This window comes from Heptranchias perlo, chromosome 34 (genome assembly GCF_035084215.1).
Source record: "Heptranchias perlo isolate sHepPer1 chromosome 34, sHepPer1.hap1, whole genome shotgun sequence".
Lineage (NCBI taxonomy): Eukaryota > Metazoa > Chordata > Chondrichthyes > Hexanchiformes > Hexanchidae > Heptranchias > Heptranchias perlo.
Window position 1 is genome coordinate 3501962 of NC_090358.1, and position 21002 is coordinate 3522963.

General features: G+C 45.2%; 1 protein-coding gene across 2 annotated transcripts in view; it reads right to left on the minus strand.

The window, feature by feature from the left end:
- LOC137301714 (A disintegrin and metalloproteinase with thrombospondin motifs 7-like) overlaps positions 1–21002 on the minus strand; it is a 162414-nt gene that overhangs the window by 71058 nt on the left and 70354 nt on the right. For both annotated transcript variants that reach the window (XM_067971298.1, XM_067971297.1), the window contains exons 12-14: positions 10697–10866; positions 9445–9578; positions 5141–5261 (exon numbers count right to left, since the gene is read on the minus strand). In XM_067971298.1, coding sequence (XP_067827399.1) covers positions 5141–5261; positions 9445–9578; positions 10697–10866 — 425 coding nt within the window. The remainder of the gene's footprint in view (positions 1–5140; positions 5262–9444; positions 9579–10696; positions 10867–21002) is intronic.

Below are 21002 nucleotides of genomic sequence, written 5' to 3' on the forward strand. Positions count from 1 at the left end.
GCTGGAATGTAACTTACATCTGCTGAGAGCTGATTGAAGTTTAAGATGTTTGTGTCTTTCTGCAGAGCATTTGGAAGTAGAGGGACATATTGTGGCCAGATGTCACATGTCTAATATTTTGGGAGCAGGAGGCCAGCTCCACCAGGGAGTCGAGGTACAGTTGAAGCAGTTTAATCGGGACACCTCGGTAGAGACCAATCTGTCCCGATTAACCGATCGTCCCACCAAACAGAATCCCTCCGGTCAAAGGCATTCCAGTCGATGGGGTTAAAGCACATACATGTCCCAATTAGGAAGAGCTGATATGAGGTGCACTGGGAGACTCAGCCATTCTATTTTTTCCTATATTCTTTCGAGGGATGTGCCAAGAAATATTATTCTTATATATATATATGTTTTGTGCTCACCCAGGTAGTAGTGCCTGGGAATGAAATGTAATAAATTGGATAGCCAGGTGGTGAGGGATAGAATACTAGAGCCTGGTCTTCAGTTGCTTCCAGGCCTTTATTCACAGAGATCCCCATTACACCCACACCGCACCCTAGATAAGCTCTCATATAAATGGATACAAGAGAGTCCCCAATTGATACCCACCACCTGAATACAATTAACACTAATTGATATAAATCATATGGATACAATTAACATGAAACACTTGCAACTTCATAGCACCTCATATCAGCTCTTCCTAATTGGGACATGTATGCAGTTAGATGTAAAGAAAGATTCCTTTACTCTGTCCCAACAATGTGCTTTAACCCCATCGACTGCATCAATGTGAATTCTCCACACCAGCGTAGTAATACGTTGTAGCCTATCTGAGTGCTCGCTGACCTACATTGGCTCCCAAAGCGGGAATGTCTCAATTTTAAAATTCTCATCCTTGTTTTCAAATCCCTCCATGGCCTCGCCCCTCCCTATCTCTGTAACCTCCTCCAGCCGTACAACCCTCCGAGATCTCTGCACTCCTCCAATTCTGGCCTCTTGTGTATCTCCAATTTCCTTCGTCCACCATTGGCGGCCGTGCCTTCAGCTGCCTGGGCCCTAAGCTCTGGAATTCCCACCCTAAACCTCTCTGCCTCCCTCTCCTCCTTTAAGATGCTCCTTAAGACCTACCCCTTTGACCAAGCTTTTGGTTACCTGTCCTAATATCTCGTTAAGTGGCTCGGTGTCAAGTTTGTTTGATAATCATTCCTGTGAAGCGCCTTGGAACGTTTTACTACATTAAAGGCTCTATATAAATGCAATGTTGTTGTTTTGTTGAGACTGTCCATTTTGTTTCAGTCAATGCTGAATTATAGGCAGGTTGTGAATGACATGTTACATCTCAGACCACTGTTGTACACGTGTCAGTTGTGTCCTCACTCCCTGTGATGTGAGGTGTGCCCTGACATGCTCAAACTCTGGGGAAATGTATTGAGCACGGGAATCGAATGGACAACCATTGTTAACTGTAGTTTGAACACTGGTCATATAAATACAAGTTCATTCATTCATATCATGTGCCCCCATGTGATCTTCCGTGATTTTCGAAGTTTGGAAAGTGAAAACCTCACTAGATTGTACCTTAGGCTACAGATTTATTAACAAGTAAATGCATAAGTAAACGGAATCTATGGTACGCTGTAGATTTACAGTAGTTACAGACTTAACTATTCATTCTTGGAAGAGAGAAAACAACCAACAATCTTATCTGCTGTGCTAAACTGTAATATAAACTGGATCCATCACAAAATCCCTAAATATTAACCCTTACATGGCAGGTTGTTGCTGATTTCCCTTAGAGTTTTTCTGGCCTGTCTATACCTCTCTGACGTCTTCAGACGAACTACCCAGTTTGAGCAATACTTTTGAAAAAAAATGTATCTCTTAAATTCAAAAAGAATTGCTAATCATACAAACAAATAAAATCCACAAGATATTGGTATTTAAATTGAATGGTTTGGCCCCTTCTTTCAGACATCTAACTGGATGCAAAGTCTATATTGACTGATTTTGAGGAAGAGCTAGAACATCCATTCATAAATAAATCCCTCCTGTACCAGTTTCATGCTGTGAACTCGTGCCCACTAAGAGCTGGGTTTGAGGACTGGTCAAACTCACTTCACGTCGGACCCTGACAACTGAGAGAGAGAGAGGAGACTTTGACTGAATCAGTCTGGGCTGGATCCACACAGGGTTACAGGGATACCAACTCTGTTGTTCAAAGCCAAGCATCTGATTTTCTTGGCAGACAAGTAACTATTGAATTACATTTGGGAATTCACTTCGTGCTTGCTTGTTGAAACACAATTTTCTTTCTATCATGATTGACTTAATTTTATTTAAAAGTCACCGCTCTGATACTAATTCCCAGGTGCTCCTGTGAAAATTGTTCATATAATGTAGAAATTAATAAGAGCTCAAAATATGCACAGCTTTAGATGCAATTATCGCTACGTCTGCTCGACTGAAATGAAAAAATCAGCACTTTCAATCCACTTGAACTAAGGATAAGCAAACAATTCAGAACTTCCTCACACGGCTAAAACCATGGGCCACCAGACAAGTCTAGAGTTCAAGTTATAACAAAACCAAAACAGAGATGTCAGCTCCAGGGGGTAATGTTAATTCCAAAACAAGTGTTTTCTTTTCAATTTTATCTGTGAGCAACACATGTGAGATCAATTAGTTTAAAAAAAAAATCGATACTCGCAAACAGAACCATCCAACCGGAGTTCTTAACCTTTTATATTGTTACGTTGTGCAAACGCCCAGATTCTAATACTGCATTTTCCCTTTTCTGAAGTTGGAGTTCAGGCTGGGGCTTGGTACGGAGAGCTGGACCTGACCTGGAGAGTTTGGTGTTCACACTGGGTGACAAGAGTTTGAAAAGTGTTCCATTTCCTAGCACTGACATCCCTCACCTTAGAGAAGAAAAATTCTACCAGTGTTGAGGTGAGCTATGCCCAACCTATATTATATTAGACATGGTGGCATAGCAATGGTACAGGAAAGGGCATGTTTAAATGGGTTCTCTGTTACAGAGTGAGCTAAATCAGGGCCATTCAATAATAGTTTATCAGATAGACCTAAGTAATTCTGAAATGGGAATTATCACAGTTACCTCTCTGCTACATTATTCAGAACACATTTGGACTGAACATAAGAAATAGGAGCAGGAGTAGGCCATACGGCCCCTCGAGCCTGCTCCTGATCTTCGACCTCAACTCCACTTTCCCACCCGATCCCCATATCCCTTGATTCCCCTAGAGTCCAAAAATCTATCGATCTCAGCCTTGAATATACTCAACGACTGAGCATCCACAGCCCTCTGGGATAGAGAATTCCAAAGATTCACAACCCTCTGAGTGAAGAAATTCCTCCTCATCTCAGTCCTAAATGGCTGACCACCCCTTATCCTGAGACTATGACCCCTAGTTCTAGACTCTCTTGCCAGGGGAAACAGCCTCTCACCATTTACTCGGTCGAGCCCTCTCAGAATCGTATACGTTTCAATGAGATCACCTTTCATTCTTCTAAACTCCAGAGAGTACAGGCCCATTCTATTCAATCTTTCCTCATAGGACAAACCTCTCATCCCAGGAATCAATCTAGTGAACCTTTGTTGCACCGCCTCTAAGGTAAGTATATCCTTCCTCAGGGACGGAGACCAAAACTGGATGCAAACTGGGATAATGGAGATGAATTCTGTCTTAGCCAGTAGTGCAAAGCGGACATTAGCCAATCAGCAGCCTGTTCTACAATCTGCCAAATTCACTATTGCCCATTCTACACTCCCCCCGATTGTAGTGGCTCATCCCAAACCAACAGTAAAACAAGATTTATTTTAGTTCATTGCTAAAGTATCAGGAATGAAGGAATGTCCTTTGTTTTTTGCAAATCATGTGAACGCCTTCTTTCCTGAAGACACTGACTCCCATCAGGGATGGTTTTCTAATATAATTCCCCCTAGTACCATTCCCAACAGTCATTCATCACGTTTGAGTCAAGACACTGAGGAGGATGAAATTGGTCTTGGAGCAGAATTAATTTTGATGGAGAAGAAAATTGGGCAGAGTGTAAATCCAGCCGTCAATTCACTATCGCCCATTTTGCGCTACTTCCTAAAATCAATTTCACCCCCTGAGAGTCGGCAGGCTGGGGTCGACGTCACAGATGAGTCCGATCCTGTCCTTATCCATCATCCACACACTTTCCAGCAGGTGTAACTGGAACTAACTTTTCCCTTCCTCAGGGCTGCAGAGGCTGTACTGCCTTTAATGCCGAGAATCAGTACAGCGTAGGGACTTAGCCTGGACCTCTTCGTGCTCCGTCTGGCTCCAGCTACTCACTGCCATAACTGGCTGAGCCATCGGGACAGCTTTTTGTTTTAAAAAAAACAGTAAGCTGATCGTCTATGGTCACGTGTAATCTGGTGTATGGTTGTGAGTTTAGTTGCAAAACGGAGCTGTGGCTAATGTGGCCTGTCCCTTTAAGGCTACGATCAGGTACTCCCTATGGGGAATTTGCCTAAATAGGGACTTGCAAAGAGCAATGACTGTGCATGAGACCCAAGACATTTATATAGATGGGTGGATTTCACTGAGGTTGAACACAATATTGAGACTGGATTTTGACACATGGTTTGGAGAAACAAACATCGAAAACTCTGCTGCCTGTATCCTAACTCGCACCAAGTCCCGTTCACCCATCACTCCTGTGCTCGCTGACTTACATTGGCTCCCAGTCCACCAACACCTTGATTTTAAAATTCTCATCCTTGTTTTCAAATCCCTCCATGGCCTCGCCCCTCCCTCTCTCTGTAACCTCCTCCAGCCCTACAACCCTCAGAGATCTCTGTGCTCCTCCAATTATTGCCTCTTGCGCATCCCTGATTTTCATCACTCCACCATTGGCGGTCATGCCTTCAGCTGCCTAGGCCCTAAGCTCTGGAATTCCCTCCCTAAACCTCTCCGCCTCTCTCTCCTCCTTTAAGACACTTCCTTAAAATCTACCTCTTTGACCAAGCTTTTGGTCACCTGTCCTAACATCTCCTTATGTGGCACCGTGTCAATGTTTGTCTGATTTACAGTCCTGTGATTTTACTGTGTTAAAGGCACTACAGAAATGCAAGCTGTTGTTGAAAGAACGATCTTACCCAGTCCTTCACTTTTATCGAATGTCTTCTTTACTGTCTCACAGGTGGAGCCGTTCCCCTGACAGACTCCGCATCGATCTTCCATAGCATTGGAGTCAATTTCATAATCGCAACCTACATTCTGAAACAGAAAACCGGAGTCAGCACTTTCCCTGGGATGTCTCAGTCTCTCGAGTTTTATATTGGAAAGAATTTTTAAAATTAAAAACAGCTCACCTTCTCGCTATCGCTGCTATGATCAAACTTAATATTTGTTATTAACTTGAACCCAAACTATTTGTTCTGATATTGACTTATTACTGCATCTTCTGCCATTTACATTTAATTTATTTAAATTTTAACATTTTTTCCATTAAAAATAAATTCTGCACACTTAAAGTGGGGAGCAGATTTAATTCTTCTCATGAGTCAGATTAAGTGAGATACTTTATCTGGTCTTTTGTCACTCACTGAGTATAAATCTAAATCGAACAGATCTTGATGAAGAATCCTGATACCTTCATGGTCCTTATGTGTCATCCACTCACTGACTTAACCAGGTAGCCCACTGGCGAAGACAAATAACAGATTTCCTATAGTGTTGCTCACAGGTAATCTGGAATCCATTGCTGGCTGGTATGGTGGGTATTGACTCTCTGTACACCTTCAACAGGGAGCTGGACTGGTTCCTGAATGGGGCAGAGATCACGTCAGATCACGACACGGTAAGTGTCTTTACAGGTAACACTTGGTCCATGTGATCTCCTGGATTGGTTTCGATCGCCTGTCAGGGGGTCGGAGAGGAATTTTCCAGAGTTATTTTCTTCCCTTATTGGCCCTGGGTTTTTTCTCTGTTTTTTTTGCCTCTCCCTGGAGATTACACGGCTGTGGGGGGAGTGTAAGGAAATGTCTAGTCAGGATGGTGCAGTCATCATGAGGTGTGGGGCAGGCTTGATGGACCAGCTGGTTTTTTCCTGCCCATCAATCTCGTATGTTTGCAGGGAACACTGTTGTGATGTACAGCTGCTAACCAGGCCTGTGCCTTTAAGGCTACTTGCACTAAACAGAGAAATTGAGGTAACCATAGAACTGTCGAGGTCAATCATTGGGCAATTGTAATTGCTTATAAATTTCAGGCTCCAGGTCAATGGCGGTCTTGCTATTTTTATTAATATTTTGTATTTGGAACAAAGTGTGATATCTAGAGTGTGACAAATGCAAACCAGATACAGGACAGGTAGTATACACACAGCAACACTACTTGGCATTTCTCACGGGTAGGCTGCGGACTTGAGCACAATTATGATGTTTAGCTGCTAACCTGATCTGTCCATTTAAAGTGACTGTTCATGTACTCCCGTGGGAAAGTGGTCTAAATTAACAAGTGCAGCTAATTAAAGAATGCTTGTAAAGTGTGAGGGTCATTTAGAGGGCAGTTGTTAGTTGCTTGTAAATTTTAGGTTCTGGGTCAATGAATGCCTTAATTTCTCTTAAGACACTCTTAACGGTAACATCTGGGGTGTCACGCAAGTGTGCTAAACATGAGAGTTTTAATTATATAGAAAAGATGTACAAATACATGGAATATCAGCCAGATTATTTTGCATAAAGTTCTCTTTCCCTGGATAATTGACTCAAGAGATACATCAACTTAATGTTAAAGTTTAGGGGTCACTACAGTATATTTGAATCCTCATAAACACATCAATAATTCATGAAGAAACCTTCACCTCAGGTCTAGATTTCTACAAACATCTAAAAACAAAACATTTAAACCTTAGATCTTGGGTCCGTTTAATCATTCAGCAATTGAGTAAATCATATTCAGTGGAAAGTACAAAAACAGATATTTTAACAAAAAAGTGATCAGATATCTTAATTTAGGCAATAGTGAGTGGCAAGGTGTGTGTATGTGTGTGTAAGAATGCATAGATTATTACAGTGAGGATACACTGGATATCGCACAACCACAGGAACGAGCGTACGGTCCTTTGTCTGACTGAAAAGATTGTTATAACAAGGCAGCGCTGAGCTTTCCAACCCAGCCACTCTATTCATCCTCTGCTTTGGCTGTCTTTGTGTTATTGATACAATCCACTTTGTAAATCTCTACTGCAATTATTGCAAAGTATCGCTTAATTTGCAGTTAAGAGAAGCATGAAAGAGCTTTCTGACCCAAGCAAGCCGAAGACTACAGAGAGTAGAGGTTATCTATCGGTATTCTGGATTGTGCATCTAACCCGTAAATATCTCAATGGCAAATGTCAATGAAGTAAGTGGACATGGAGCCAATCTTCAGTTTAACAACTTGCCATTTAAATGGGTTTCTAACAAAAGCTCTTCTCATAGAAGTACTCGTGTTACCTCTTCTACACATTTCTAAAAATCAAAGGATGTTTCAACCTCTTAAGTGCGGAGTCCCGGGGAATTTACTACGTTAAAGGTGTGACAGAAACGCAAGTTTTTGTTGTTGTTGTTGTTGTTGGAGAATCGGAAGCTTGAAGGAGGTGAAATGTTCTATAGTTTTTGAGATTCCGGGAAAGAATGAGTTGGAGCAGGAGCTGATGAGCTGATTTTAACAAAGTGAGGCTGTGTGGAGGAGGAACAGCATCTTAACCTGAGTGTTAATACTTGTACATATTGGTGTAAATGGTCACAAGCTGGTGGTAAACCACCAGGGCTGAGGGGAAGTTGGGAATATCCTACCTTAGTAAGTGAGTGGGGTGAGTGCTGGAATCAGGGCTTAACAGTCTTGGGTTCAACCAGCCTTTCAGCCCTCTGAGATGGGTAAAATTAAAGGTGTGTCCTTTGATGGAAGGGGAACTGGGATTGAGCAGTGCTTCCCGCATTGCTGCAGCTGTTTAGCTACGGAAATGGGGATCAGCACTCAACAGGCACCTCGATGGTGAAATTGGTCTTTGGTGGTGGGGCAGAACAGGTGATAGTGAATTGGTGGCTCATTTTACACACTGCCCAATTTACCCCGACGATTCGTTATCGGCTGTTTTGCAATACCGCCCAAGACTAAATTCACCCCCTTTGTGTCCAATCGAGACCAACTCCATGGGTACCTCTGTCTGCCTCAGGCTTACTGACCCCGTCGTTCAAGCATTGGCATCACCTGGAACTATGTCCCTGGTATGCAGAAGTTCAACCTCCCCTTGGCATTCAACGGCATTACCTTCACCGAAACCCCCACCATCAACACATCCTGGGGTCACCACTGACCGGAATCTTAACTGGACCAGCCACATAAATACTGTGGCTACAAGAGCAGGTCAGAGGCTGGGTATTCTGCGGCAAGTGACTCACCTCCTGACTCCCCAAAGCCTTTCCACTATCTACAAGGCACAAGTCAGGTGTGTGATGGAATACTCATCACTTGCCTAGATGAGTGCAGCTCCAACAACACTCAAGAAGCTCAACACCATCCAGGACAAAGCAGCCCGCTTGATTGGCACCCCATCCACCACCCTAAACATTCACTCCCTTCACCACCGGTGCACAGTGGCTGCAGTGTGTACCATCCACAGGATGCACTGCAGCAACTCGCCAAGGCTTCTTCGACAGTACCTCCCAAACCCGCGACCTCTACCACCTAGAAGGACAAGGGCAGCAGGCACATAGGAACACCACCACCTGCACGTTCCCCTCCAAGTCACACACCATCCCGACTTGGAAATATATCGCCGTTCCTTCATCGTCGCTGGGTCAAAATCCTGGAACTCCCTACCTAACAGCACTGTGGGAGAACCTTCACCTCACGGACTGCAGCGGTTCAAGAAGGCGGCTCACCACCACCTTCTCAAGGGCAACTAGGGATGGGCAATAAATGCTGGCCTTGCCCAAATCCCATGAACGAATAAAAAAAAAGGCCGAGCATCAGCTCTTTGTTAAAATTGGATAGCCATGTGGTGAAGGATAGACTACTAGAGCCTGGTCTTTAGCAGCTTCCAAGCCTTTATTCACAGAGATTCCCCTTACACACCCCACACCCTAGATAAGCTCTCTTATAAAAAGGATACAAGAGAGTCCCCAATTGATATCCACCACCTGAATACAATTAACACTCATTGATATAAATCATACAATTAACACTCTTGAGCCCCGATTACTGGAGCAGGCATTTGTGACACGCAAATGCATTGCCATTTCCCCCTCGCCTGCTTGGCATAAATTATTCGAGGCTTCCTGTGCTCCTGGCAACCATCAGGGGCAATATTGTGAGATCAGCGCGGGGGGGGTCATAGAACTGGGGCCTCCGGCTGCATCGTATTGTACACGGAAGGTTTCCCCCCTCCCCAACATTTTAAATCACTCCTCACCTTGCAGATTCCATTGATGCACATGTCCCGGCTGCTGTTTCCCTCAAAACACGGTGTCCCGTCAATCACAGCGTCCAGCATCTTTTCCGAAAAGTAGCCGTCTAGCGGCCGGCAGTGTAGCTCACAGGGATTAACTGAGGGCAAAGACACACCATGGGAAAAATCAAACCAACTTCACCAACAACAAAATTCCAGCATTAGTCCGGATTCCGTAGGCAGACGGCCGTTTGTTTGTGTCGATGAACCGCATTGAGTCTGGGTTTGGACCAGACATTCTACTTTCTTTTGGTGAACTGGAGACCAAAAGCCTGAATTTTGAAACTAAGGTTATGTTAAACTTGTACAGAACCTTGGTTAGACCACACTTGGAGCACGGTGCACAGTTCTGCTCTCCATATTACAAAAAGGATATAGAGGCACTGGAGAAGGTGCAAAACAAGACTTACAAGGATGCTACCAGAACTGAGAGGGTTATAACTATCAGGAAAGAGTGAACAGGCTGGGGCTTTTTTTCTCTAGAAAAGAGAAGGCCGAGGGGTGACCTAATAGAGGTCTTTAAAATTATGAAGGGGTTTGATAGGGCAGGTGTGGAGAAGATGTTTCCACTTGTGGGGAAATCCAAAACTAGGGGTCATAAATATAAGAAAATCACTAATAAATCCAATAGGGAATTCAAGAGAAATTTCTTTACCCAGAGAGTGGTTAGAATGTGGAACTTGCTACCACAAGGAGTAGTTGAGATGAACAACATAGATACATTTAAGGGGAAGCTGGATAAACACATGAGGGAGAAAGGAATAGAAGGATATGCTGATAGGGTGAGATGAAGTAGGGAGGGAGGAGGCTCATGTGGAGCATAAACCACCAGCTCAGACCAGTTTCTATGTTGTAAATTCTATGTAATTACAAAATCCCACCATTAATCCAGATTTCACTTGCAGGCAGCAGTTTGTTTGTGTCAGTGAACCACATTGAGTCTGGGTTTTGGACCTGAGCTTCTGTTTTTTTGGTGAACTGGAGACCATAAGCCTGAATTTTGAAACTAAGGTTTTCAATAAATCTTTAAGTATCAGCAACGGAAATGTCATCGCTCAACCCATAATCCCACCCCTCCCCTTATCTTGACCCCTGTACGGTTTTGGACTCGGCAAAAGGAGGATATCAGGTGAGCTGAATCCATTTGCAAATGACACAAAACCTGGAAAAAACATGAAATGCGGCTTTAAACATCACCAACAAACATTGGACTCACTTCTGTTGTGTACAGGGATCCACTTGTGTAGTTTCCCTTTGTAAGGCATTGTGTCAAACTGACTGCACTGTATCTGACGGAAGGAAGGCAACTCTGAGACACATGGTTTGATGTTGCATACCCTGAATCTCTTCCTCTCTCCAAGACAGTACGAGCCACCATACTTCGGCCTGCAGACGAGAGAAGGGAGATGTCAGTGAATACTCCGTGTACTGGTCCATTTAAATGAAACCCAATGGTAGAGTAGCAGAGCTTCAGCACGTGTCGGGGTAATGCATCATTGAACTGAGATTCCCAACACGTGATACTGGCCCAGATTTTGCTGCCAAAATAACGCCGAGTTTAATGACGCTTGTCGTTATTCGTGTGTGAATCGACCAGCAACTTGAGGCGCAGAAGAGATAACCTGTGAGTTCCGAATCGCCCCACAAATTGCTGGACGATTTGCTTCGCTCCGCCATTTGCTTCGCGAAAACGGCAGCTCACCCTCAACCCCACCATGAGTTTCATGAAGTTGCCGCATTTGCACATTAATTGCCCATTAAACTCGCCACAGGAAGTTAGGGCTGGAACTTAACAGCGTAAGTAAGTGCCATGCCCACTCAGCCTCTTCAGTCCAGAAAGAGAACAATTTAAATGGTGGAGTCTCATTCCTGCAGGTAGTAAATTGTAGTTAAAGATTTTAAAAATTTTAAATGTAAAAATGTTTTTCTTACTTTCCCTTTCTGTCTTTTTTCTCTTTCTCTTAATCCAGTCTTTCTTTCCCTCTTTATTTCTCTTTCTGTACCTGTTTTGATCCTAATTCACCCTATTTCCTTCATTCCTCTGTTTCTTTCTCAATCCTTAAATCTCATGGGTTCAGGAGATGGACTATTGGTCCCGTCATTCACTATGGTCCCAGATGTCCCATTGCCCTCACTGTGCCGTTATCAGCTTGCACTTCCAGCAATTTGCAACGCAAAACATTTTGAGAGCTGAACTGTGAGGGAAAAAGTCCAACTAATTGGGCACGCAGCGAGATGCCCCATTCCAGCAAATCCTGAGCTAGTATCCTTTTACAATCGTGGGAGAGGAACCAGCTGGAAAATAGCCCTTCTCCTCCATGGGAAAGGGAGGGGAAAACTGGAGGGAGTTCCTTCAGGGGGCTCCTCGAATGTGGTAATTCCCCGATGTTGAGGAAAGTCTTTACGGCCAAGCTGAACCCACTTGCTGGCGCAGGGGGTAAAGAATCTCTCTCTGCCTCTCACTCTCTCTCTCTCGAGGTGACGCTCTGTACCGCTCAAGGCACTAGCACCACCACCTGCCATAAACTGCTCCTGTATCGGCCTTGGAGTGGGCTCGTGCTGCCAATTCCTGACTAGGTGGGCCTCTGGCATCCGGTGACAACCCCAATGTAAACTAGCCGGACGTCACCAAGGCCATCAACCAGACAAACCTGGTCTAAAAAAACCCACCTCGGGCGGCTGGTTCACGTTCTGTGTACTTGTTATCGGCGCAAGTCTTTAATTGTTTCTTTGTTTGTGTTTACTGTGAATAGAACGTCTAACTCGGCATATACACGATACGCAATAAACATCTCTTTACAATGTTTGCTCTTACAGGGAATCTTCAGTCATGTCATTGGAGCATCTTATCTGATAGATCAACACTCAAAGACCAAGACTGCATCTTCCGTCCCCAAAATAACCCCCTGCCCTTCAAATTTGAAACAGCGAAAGCTATTAGGCGGCAAATGTTTTGTTTCTCGAACTTGCAGCTGGTCACTGAGGTGCATGTGGTTTAGATGAATAGACACTCTGTTTGATGCAGGGAGCTCAGATAACATGCGTGTCCCAGAAGTCACTGGTTAATTTATTAAAATGATATTATAACAGTTCTATGTTTGGGAATTCAGATGCTACATCCTCCTGAACTCTCACTATCTCAAAGTCTATTTACTGGTCTGACTCTTTCAGCTGAACCAGGGGCTGCTCTGTATTGTTCTGGAACATGAAACTCAGCAAACCAAACACTTCACTGGCTCAAGGTTCAATTCAGATTTGAACAAACGCCACTGATCCTGTGTTAATCTAGATTTTGGTTTGTACTACTTTGTACAACAAAAATCCCTGTTTGACAAAAGTGTAACACTGACGTCCGTACTATCTACAATATATTACAGGTTTTGCGTATAACGTTCACTTGTGATGTCATGCTTATCTCACTTCACACTTGAGATCTCACACCGTAGCATATCCTGACTCATTCTGAGCAACACCTCTGGAGATCTGCCTGTACAGCTTACATCTAAGAGACTTTTTAAAAATTTGTTCATGGGATGTGGGCGTCACTGGCGAGGCCGGCATTTATTGCCCATCCCTAATTGCCCTTGAGAAGGTGGTGGTGAGCCGCCTTCTTGAACCGCTGCAGTCCGTGTGGTGAAGGTTCTCCCACAGTGCTGTTAGGAAGGGAGTTCCAGGATTTTGACCCAGCGACGATGAAGGAACGGCGATATATTTCCAAGTCGGGATGGTGTGTGACTTGGAGGGGAACATGTAGGTGGTGTTGTTCCCATGTGCCTGCTAAGATACATGTCTGTTACAAGATAAAAGTGCAAGGATTTTAGCCAGTGTGAAAGTTAATCAATAAATCCAGTTACAGACAGTCTCCTGCTCCCTACTTAAGTCACCGTTAAGTGTTAATATTCATCCTAACTGGTGTATCTCCTGTGACATTGCACACAATGAGTTACAGAGTACGATCTCGCTCTCTCTGTTTCTCTTGTCGTGTTGCTGTTTCTCTCTGCTTCTGGTTCTGTCTCTCTTTCTCCTCCTTTCTTCAGCTCCTTTCTTCCTAACTCTTCTTTTTGCTTCTTTCTCTGAGCTCTTCTACTCTCTGTCTTTTCCTTTGTTCCTTTTGGGTGGGGAAAGGAGCTGCCCAGCTCTACTTTCTGGTGTAGGTTACGGGGAAAATGTGTCCTGCAACCGTGGGTGGCTCCCTTCCCATCCCACCCCCTCCGTCTGTCACTCATCCTTTCCCTACCCTTCATCTTCCCCCTATCCCTTCCTCTCTTATCACCCCTCATTCCCATCACTGCCTCTACCTCTTCGCCTTCGAAATATCCATTCAATTCCTATATCCTCTCCTCCTCTGTCACTCACCTCATCAACTTCACTCCCAACAGTGGGTGGCAAGAAGTCTGAGGCCCCCTCACTCTCTCTTATCTGCATCTAACTATCAGTGTTTTTCTCTCTGTCTCACAGATGTCAATGATTAGAATGTTTACATTTTATAACTTCAACAAAACACAGGTCCTCAGTTCCATTTCATCCTTCGCCTCATCCGTGCTTTAACAAAAAACTTTTTTCCTTCCTTTCAGGTGTGAAGGACCGCAAGCTTCAACAACTCTTCGATACCAACGCCCCTACTCATCCTTCTTGCCCTTCCTCTGACGCCATCGCTCCTTCCAATCTCACCCTTTGTCATGATTTAACTATCCCCTCTGACCTTCCCCTCTCTGACCCCGTTCGATCCGTCCTCAGCTTCATCCCCTTACGCCCCCACCTCAATGAATTTCGAGCTCGACACGACGCTGAGCTCTTCTTCCGTTGCTTTCGCCTCCGCGCCCACTCCTTTGGCCAGGAGTCTTCCCCCCCCCTGGACAGCGGACCCTTTCTCCTGTCTTCAGAACTCTCGTTCCACCTGGACCCCTCCCTCTGGCCTCTTACCCTCTCTTGATCTCTTCATTGGGAACTGCTGGTGTGACATCGGCCGTCTCAATTTCTCTGCTCCCCTCACTCACTCTAGCCTCCCTCCCTCTGAAATGGCAGCACTCCGTTCTCTCAGGTCCAACCCTGACATTGTGATTAAACCTGCTGACAAGGGCGGCGCTGTTGTTGTTTGGCTGAACGCCAACTTTCCGACACCTCCTCCTACCTCCCCCTGGACCATAACCCCACCGCCGAACATCAAGCCAGAGTTTCCCAGACTGTCAATGACCTCATCTCCTCTGGAGAGCTTCCCCCCCATGGCCTCCAACCTCATAGTCCCCCAACCCCGCACAGCCGGCTTCTACCTCCTTCCCAAGATCCATGAACAGGACTGCCCCGGGAGACCCATCGTTTCCACCTGTTCTTGCCCCACGGAACTTATTTCCTCCTATCTTGACTCTACTTTTTCTCCCCTTGTCCGGTCTCTTCCGACCTACATCCGCGATCTTCTGACACCCTCCACCACTTTAACAGTTTCCAGTTTCCCGGCCCTAACTGTCTCCTTTTCACCATGGACTTCCTGTCCCTCTACACCTCCATCCCCCACCAGGACGGCCTGCTTCTTCCTTGAACGGAGGCCCAACCAGTCCCACTCCACCACCACCCTCCTCCGCCTAGCTGAACTTCTCCTTTGACTCCACTCACTTCCTCCAAATAAAAGGTGTTGCCATGGGAACCTGTATGGATCCTAGCTATGCCTGCCTTCTTTAGGGATATGTGGAATATTCCTCGTTCCAGTCCTGTTCAGGTCCCCTCCCTCACCTCTTCTTCCAGTACATTGATGACTTTATCAGTGCTGTTTCCTGCAACTTTGCTTCCAATTTCCACCCTTCCCTCGCCTTCACATGGTCCATCTCCGACTCTTCCCTTCCCTTCCTCGACTTTTCTATCTTCATTTCTTGGGCTAGGCAGTCAACCAATATCTACTATAAGCCCACCAACTCCCACAGCTACCTTGATTACACTTCCTCCCACCCAGCTTCCTGAAAGGACTCTATTCCTTTCTCCCAGTTTCTCCACCTCCGTCGCATCTGTTCTGACAATGCTGCCTTCTACACCAGTGCTTCTGACATGTCTTCCATTTTCCTCAACCGAGGATTCCCCTCCACCGTAGTTGGCAGGGCCCTCGACCGTGTCCGTCCTATTTCCCACACCTCTGTCCTCACCCCTTCCCCTCCCTCCCAGAACCCAGATGGGGTCTCCATTGTCCTTTTACCTCCCACCCCACCAGCATCTACGTTCAACGTATTATCCTCCACCATTTCTGCCAACTCCAACACTACACACATCTTCCCCTCCCCTTTCAGCATTCCGAAGGGACCATTTGCGACACCCTGGTCCACTCTTCCATCACCCCCAACACCCGCTCTCCTTCCCACGGTACCTTCCCGTGCAAGCGCAGGAGATGCAACACCTGCCCTTTCACCTCCTCCCTTCCCACCGTCCTGGGCCCCAAACACTCCTTCCAGGTGAAACAGCGATTTACTTATACTTCTTTCAGTTTAGTTATACTGTATCCGCTGCTCAGAATGCGGTCTCCTCTACACTGGGGAGACCAAACGCAGATTGGGTGATCGCCTTGCTGAACACCTCGGCTCAGTCCGCAAGCGTGACCCTGACCTGCCGGTCACTTGTCATTTTAATTCTCCATCCCACGCCCACTCTGACCTCTCTGTCCTCGGCCTCTTACACTGTTCCAATGAAGCTCAACAGAAGCTCGAGGAACAGCTCCTCATCTTTCGATTAGGCACTTTACAACCTTCTGGACTCAACATTGATTTCAATAACTTCAGACCGTAACCACTGCTCCCATTTTTTTTTTCGGACAGCAGGTGCTGGTAATGGTTCTGCAGTTGCCATTTACAGCTACTCCTGACCCATCTTTTGTTTCTTAACTTGTCCCATTACCTTACACCATCCTTTCCTTGCACCATCATCCCTTTTGTCATTTAATCACTCTTGCCCTCCACCCTATCACCGACCTTCCCTTATGTTCTTGCCTCCCTTCCCCTCTCTCCCCCCTTTCCCTGGCTCTGTACTTGCTTAAAAACTGTTAACTCTTTAACTTCTTCCAGTTCTGATGAAAGGTCTTTGACCTGAAACTCTGTTTCTTTCTCCACAGATGCTGCCTGACTTGCTGAGTACTTCCAGCATTTTCTGCTTTTATTACAGGAATTGGAGACCTTCTTTCTGCATCAAAATTAAATTTGTGTTTCAATCAACTCAAATTAGGTTGAGGAAGGACTTTGCACCTCATCCCTGCTGATTTATCAGTGAATGCAGAGTGGGTGGGAAGTGGAAAGCTGCTCAGGGACATGGTCTGCAGTGCCCCAGCCTCCTTGATACTGTCAGGGCGGAGGCCCCAATGGGAGTGGGAGGGGGGTTAAAGACAGCTGCTCATATGTGGGCGGGCGCATGGTAATTTAATGCAGATGGCTTGGACACTGGGACCATCTGTTAGGTCCTGGTGCCTAGCATTCAAAAGGGGAGGGGGCCCAGGGCTTTCAGACCCCTGTACTGTAAATAAAAATTTTCAAACCCTCCCCCCAACTCCCTTGCAAAGTACAGGCAGCATGACAGATTCCTCTTTCTCCCACTTTTTGGCAGGCCCTTGAGAATTAATGAACGAATGAATCACTATGTGAGCTCATGAATATTTCTATTCATGCCCCTATCCTAGACAACGAGTGCTGGTTATTTTACTGCAGGGGTGGGGGGTGTATCCTGTCCTCACCCAACGATGACCCATTTGCACTTGCTGGTCGCAGACTACGGACAGTGATCAGGGTCAGTAATCCAGGTTGATTTTTTTTCCATCCTTAGCCCACGGTAGCACCCAAATACTGCCCCAGCGGAGACTGGCTAACTCAGCACAATCCTGGGATCGGACTTTACACCCTCCTGATCTGCACGGTACATTGTATTTAAGGATTGAGCTACTGGGGAGGTGGGTTCTGCATAATGGGTTTCTTGTGATAAAAATATGGATACTTTTCAACTTGATTGTGGTGGCCAAGTTCTTCAAAGAGTTTTCTCACTCTATCTCCATTCAGCAATTGAGGCACAAAATGAGCAGACTGTATCTAAAATAGATCGTATTGTAGATCGTAAGTGTGCCTCACCACAGCAACTGTGTTCAAGACAGATGTCTGAATATTATTAAAACATAGCAGAAAGAAATCAGTTTCCCTGCTGTGACTAATTGTGCAAAGTGAATGTGTTGCTAGGAAGTTATCCCAGTCAACGTGGCAACTGTTTCGAGCATTCGGTAGAGGTGATACAAGACTCCACAGGGTAACAACGATTGACAAAATAATATGCTGGTCGGAAAAAAAAATAATCGACTCCCATTTACATCAAAGTCTGCTTAACCCCATGCTGCATTTCCTCTTTAACCTGAGATCACCCAATTTGAATTCCCAACTCAATCTGAGTTCTAAGTTCGATTTAGCTTAAATCTCCGACCAACCCTTAATGTAGCAGCCATTTGTAGAGAAAATATTTCATCTGAAGACCTGCACCGGAACCTTCACCGTCCACCATAATGGAGTGGACCCCCTCCCCAAGGAGATGATGGAAATTGGCAGATAATTGAGAATGCCCAAGTTTTGTATGGTTCAGTAATACCTTAAGGATGGGAATGAAGCAGTACAAACTATTAATATATTAAAATTGTTGGCCCAGATTTTGAGGAAAAAGTATCGGTGTTTGAACGACGCGTGCCGTTATCAATGTGCAAATTGGCCAGCAACGTGTGGTAAGGACGAGATTCCCCGTGAATTGCGAATCATCGACACAAGTTGCTGGACAATTTGCGCTGCTCCGCCGTTAGCTTCGCGAAAACGGCATCTCGCCCTCAACCTCCCCGTGATTTTCATGAAGTTGCTGCATTTGCGCATTAATTGCCCATCAAACTCGCCACAGAAAGTTAAGTCGAGTAATTAACAGCATAAATACCCTTCAAACGGTGTAATAATTGTTAATGATGGCCAATCAACCTCCCTGGACCAGAAACAATTAAATGCGTGGAGTCTCATTCCTTCAGGTTGTGATTTGTTGTTGGAGATTTTAAAAATGTCAAATTTTAAATTTAATTTTTTTTCTTACTTTTCCTTTCTGTCTCCTTTTTTTTTCTCTCTCTCTCTCTTAATCCATTTTCTCTTTCCCAATTCACCCTCCTTCTCAGTCCTTCCTCTGTTTATTTCTCAATCCTTTAATCCCATTGCTTAAAGAGATACACTGTTTGTCCCGTTGTCCGCCAAGGTTTCAGATGCCCCGTTGCCCTCGCCCATTATCAGCTCACACTTCACCTGACGAAGGAGAAAGCCTCCGAAAGCTTGTGATTTTCCCACACTTCCAGCTACGTTGTGGGCAAGAAATTTTAAAACCTAAACGTGCTCGGACCAGTCTGAGTAACGGGGCACGCCAGGAGATGTCCTGCTCCAGCAAAATCTGGGCCATTATATCTGTACGCATTTCCTATCAACTTTTAACATTAAAACTTCCTATGTCCACATTTAAAATGGAAACCCATGTAAACTTAAGCTGCAATGGCAGTCTCTCCATAAGGCATGGCATTGCCACCACTGGCGGGAGGGTGCAATTACACCATATAGGTAGTTCCCATTTTAAATGGAGACATAGGAATTTATAAAAGATATATAAAAATATTAAAGATGGCAGCTAAATTACATCTGTGTCCTGGTAAAATTATCCCTCACCCTCTACTGGGATAGTTTTTGTTAGGACAGAGGAGATTATAGGGTGATTTGATAGAGGTGTTAAAAATGTTGGGACAGAGTAGATAGGAACAGACCGATTTCTGGTGATTGAGGGGTGTAGAACAAAGGGACATTGATGTTAAGTGTAAGAGATTTAGGACAGTGAGCAGGAGAAATCTTTTTACGCAGAGGGTTGTGAAGCTGTGGAATGTGCTCCCGGAATTAGCGATTGAAGCAGAGACCATGTCAACATTTAAGAATAGGTTAGGTATGTGGGTGAAGGAAAAGGGGGATAAAGGGATATGTGGACAGAGTGGGCGGATGGGATTAGGATACTGCTCATGTGGAGGTTAAACACCAAATGGCCTGTTTCCATGTTGTAATTTCTATGTATCAACATCCTGGAGGTCACCATTGACCAGAAACTTAACTGGACCAGTCATATAAATACTGTGGCTACGAGAGCAGGTCAGAGGCTGGGTATTCTGCGGCGAGTGACTCACCTCCTGACTCCCCAAAGCCTTTCCACCATCTACAAGGCACAAGTCAGGAGTGTGATGGAATACTCTCCACTTGCCTGGATGAGTGCAGCTCCAACAACACTCAAGAAGCTCGACACCATCCAAGATAAAGCAGCCCGCTTGATTGGCACCCCATCCACCACCCTAAACATTCACTCCCTTCACCACCGGCGCACTGTGGCTGCAGTGTGCACCATCCACAGGATGCACTGCAGCAACTCGCCAAGGCTTCTTCGACAGCACCTCCCAAACCCGCGACCTCTACCACCTAGAAGGACAAGAGCAGCAGGCACATGGGAACAACACCACTTGCACGTTCCCCTCCAAGTCACACACCATCCCGACTTGGAAATATATCGCCGTTCCTTCATTGTCGCTGGGTCAAAATCCTGGAACTCCCTTCCTAACAGCACTGTGGGAGAACCGTCACCACACAGACTGCAGTGGTTCAAGAAGGTGGCTCACCACCACCTTCTCGAGGGCAATTAGGGATGGGCAATAAATGCTGAGCGTGCCAGCGACGCCCACATCCCGTGAACGAATTAAAAAAAAATGTAATTCTATGTAAGTAATCCACCTGAAGACTACACTTGGTCCTGACTTCTCCCATTGCAACGCCACAAAAGATTGACTAGTACAAATAAAAAAAAAGAAACTACTATTATTCTCCAAGAAAAGGAGGTGAAATATAAATAAGAAAAGAAGCATAGACTAGGCTTGTATTCCATTGAGTATAGAAGATTAAGGGGTGATCTAATTGAAGTGTTTAAGATGATTAAAGGCGCTGATAGGATAGATAGAGAGAAATTATTTCCTCTGGTAGGAGAGTCCAGAACAAAGGGGTGTAACCTTAAAATTAGAGCTAGGCTATTCAGGGGTGATGTCACAAAGCATTTCTTCACACAAAGGGGAGTGGAAATCTGGAACTCTCTCCCCCAAAAAGCTGTTGAGATTGGGGATCAATTGAAAATGTCAAAAACTGAAATCGATAGATTTTTGTTAGATAAGGATATTAAGGGATATGGAACCAAGGCGGGTAGATGGAGTTGAGATACAGATCAGCCATGATCTAATCGAATGGCGGAACAGGTTCGAAAAGGCTGAATAAGAACATAAGAAATAGGAGCAGGAGTAGGCCATACGGCCCCTCGAGCCTGCCCCGCCATTCAATAAAATCATGGCTGATCTTCGACCTCAACTCCACTTTCCCGCCCAATCCCCATATCCGTTGATTTCCTTAGATTCCAAAAATCTATCGATCTCAGCCTTGAATATACTCAACGACAGAGCATCCACAGCCCTCTGGGGTAGAGAA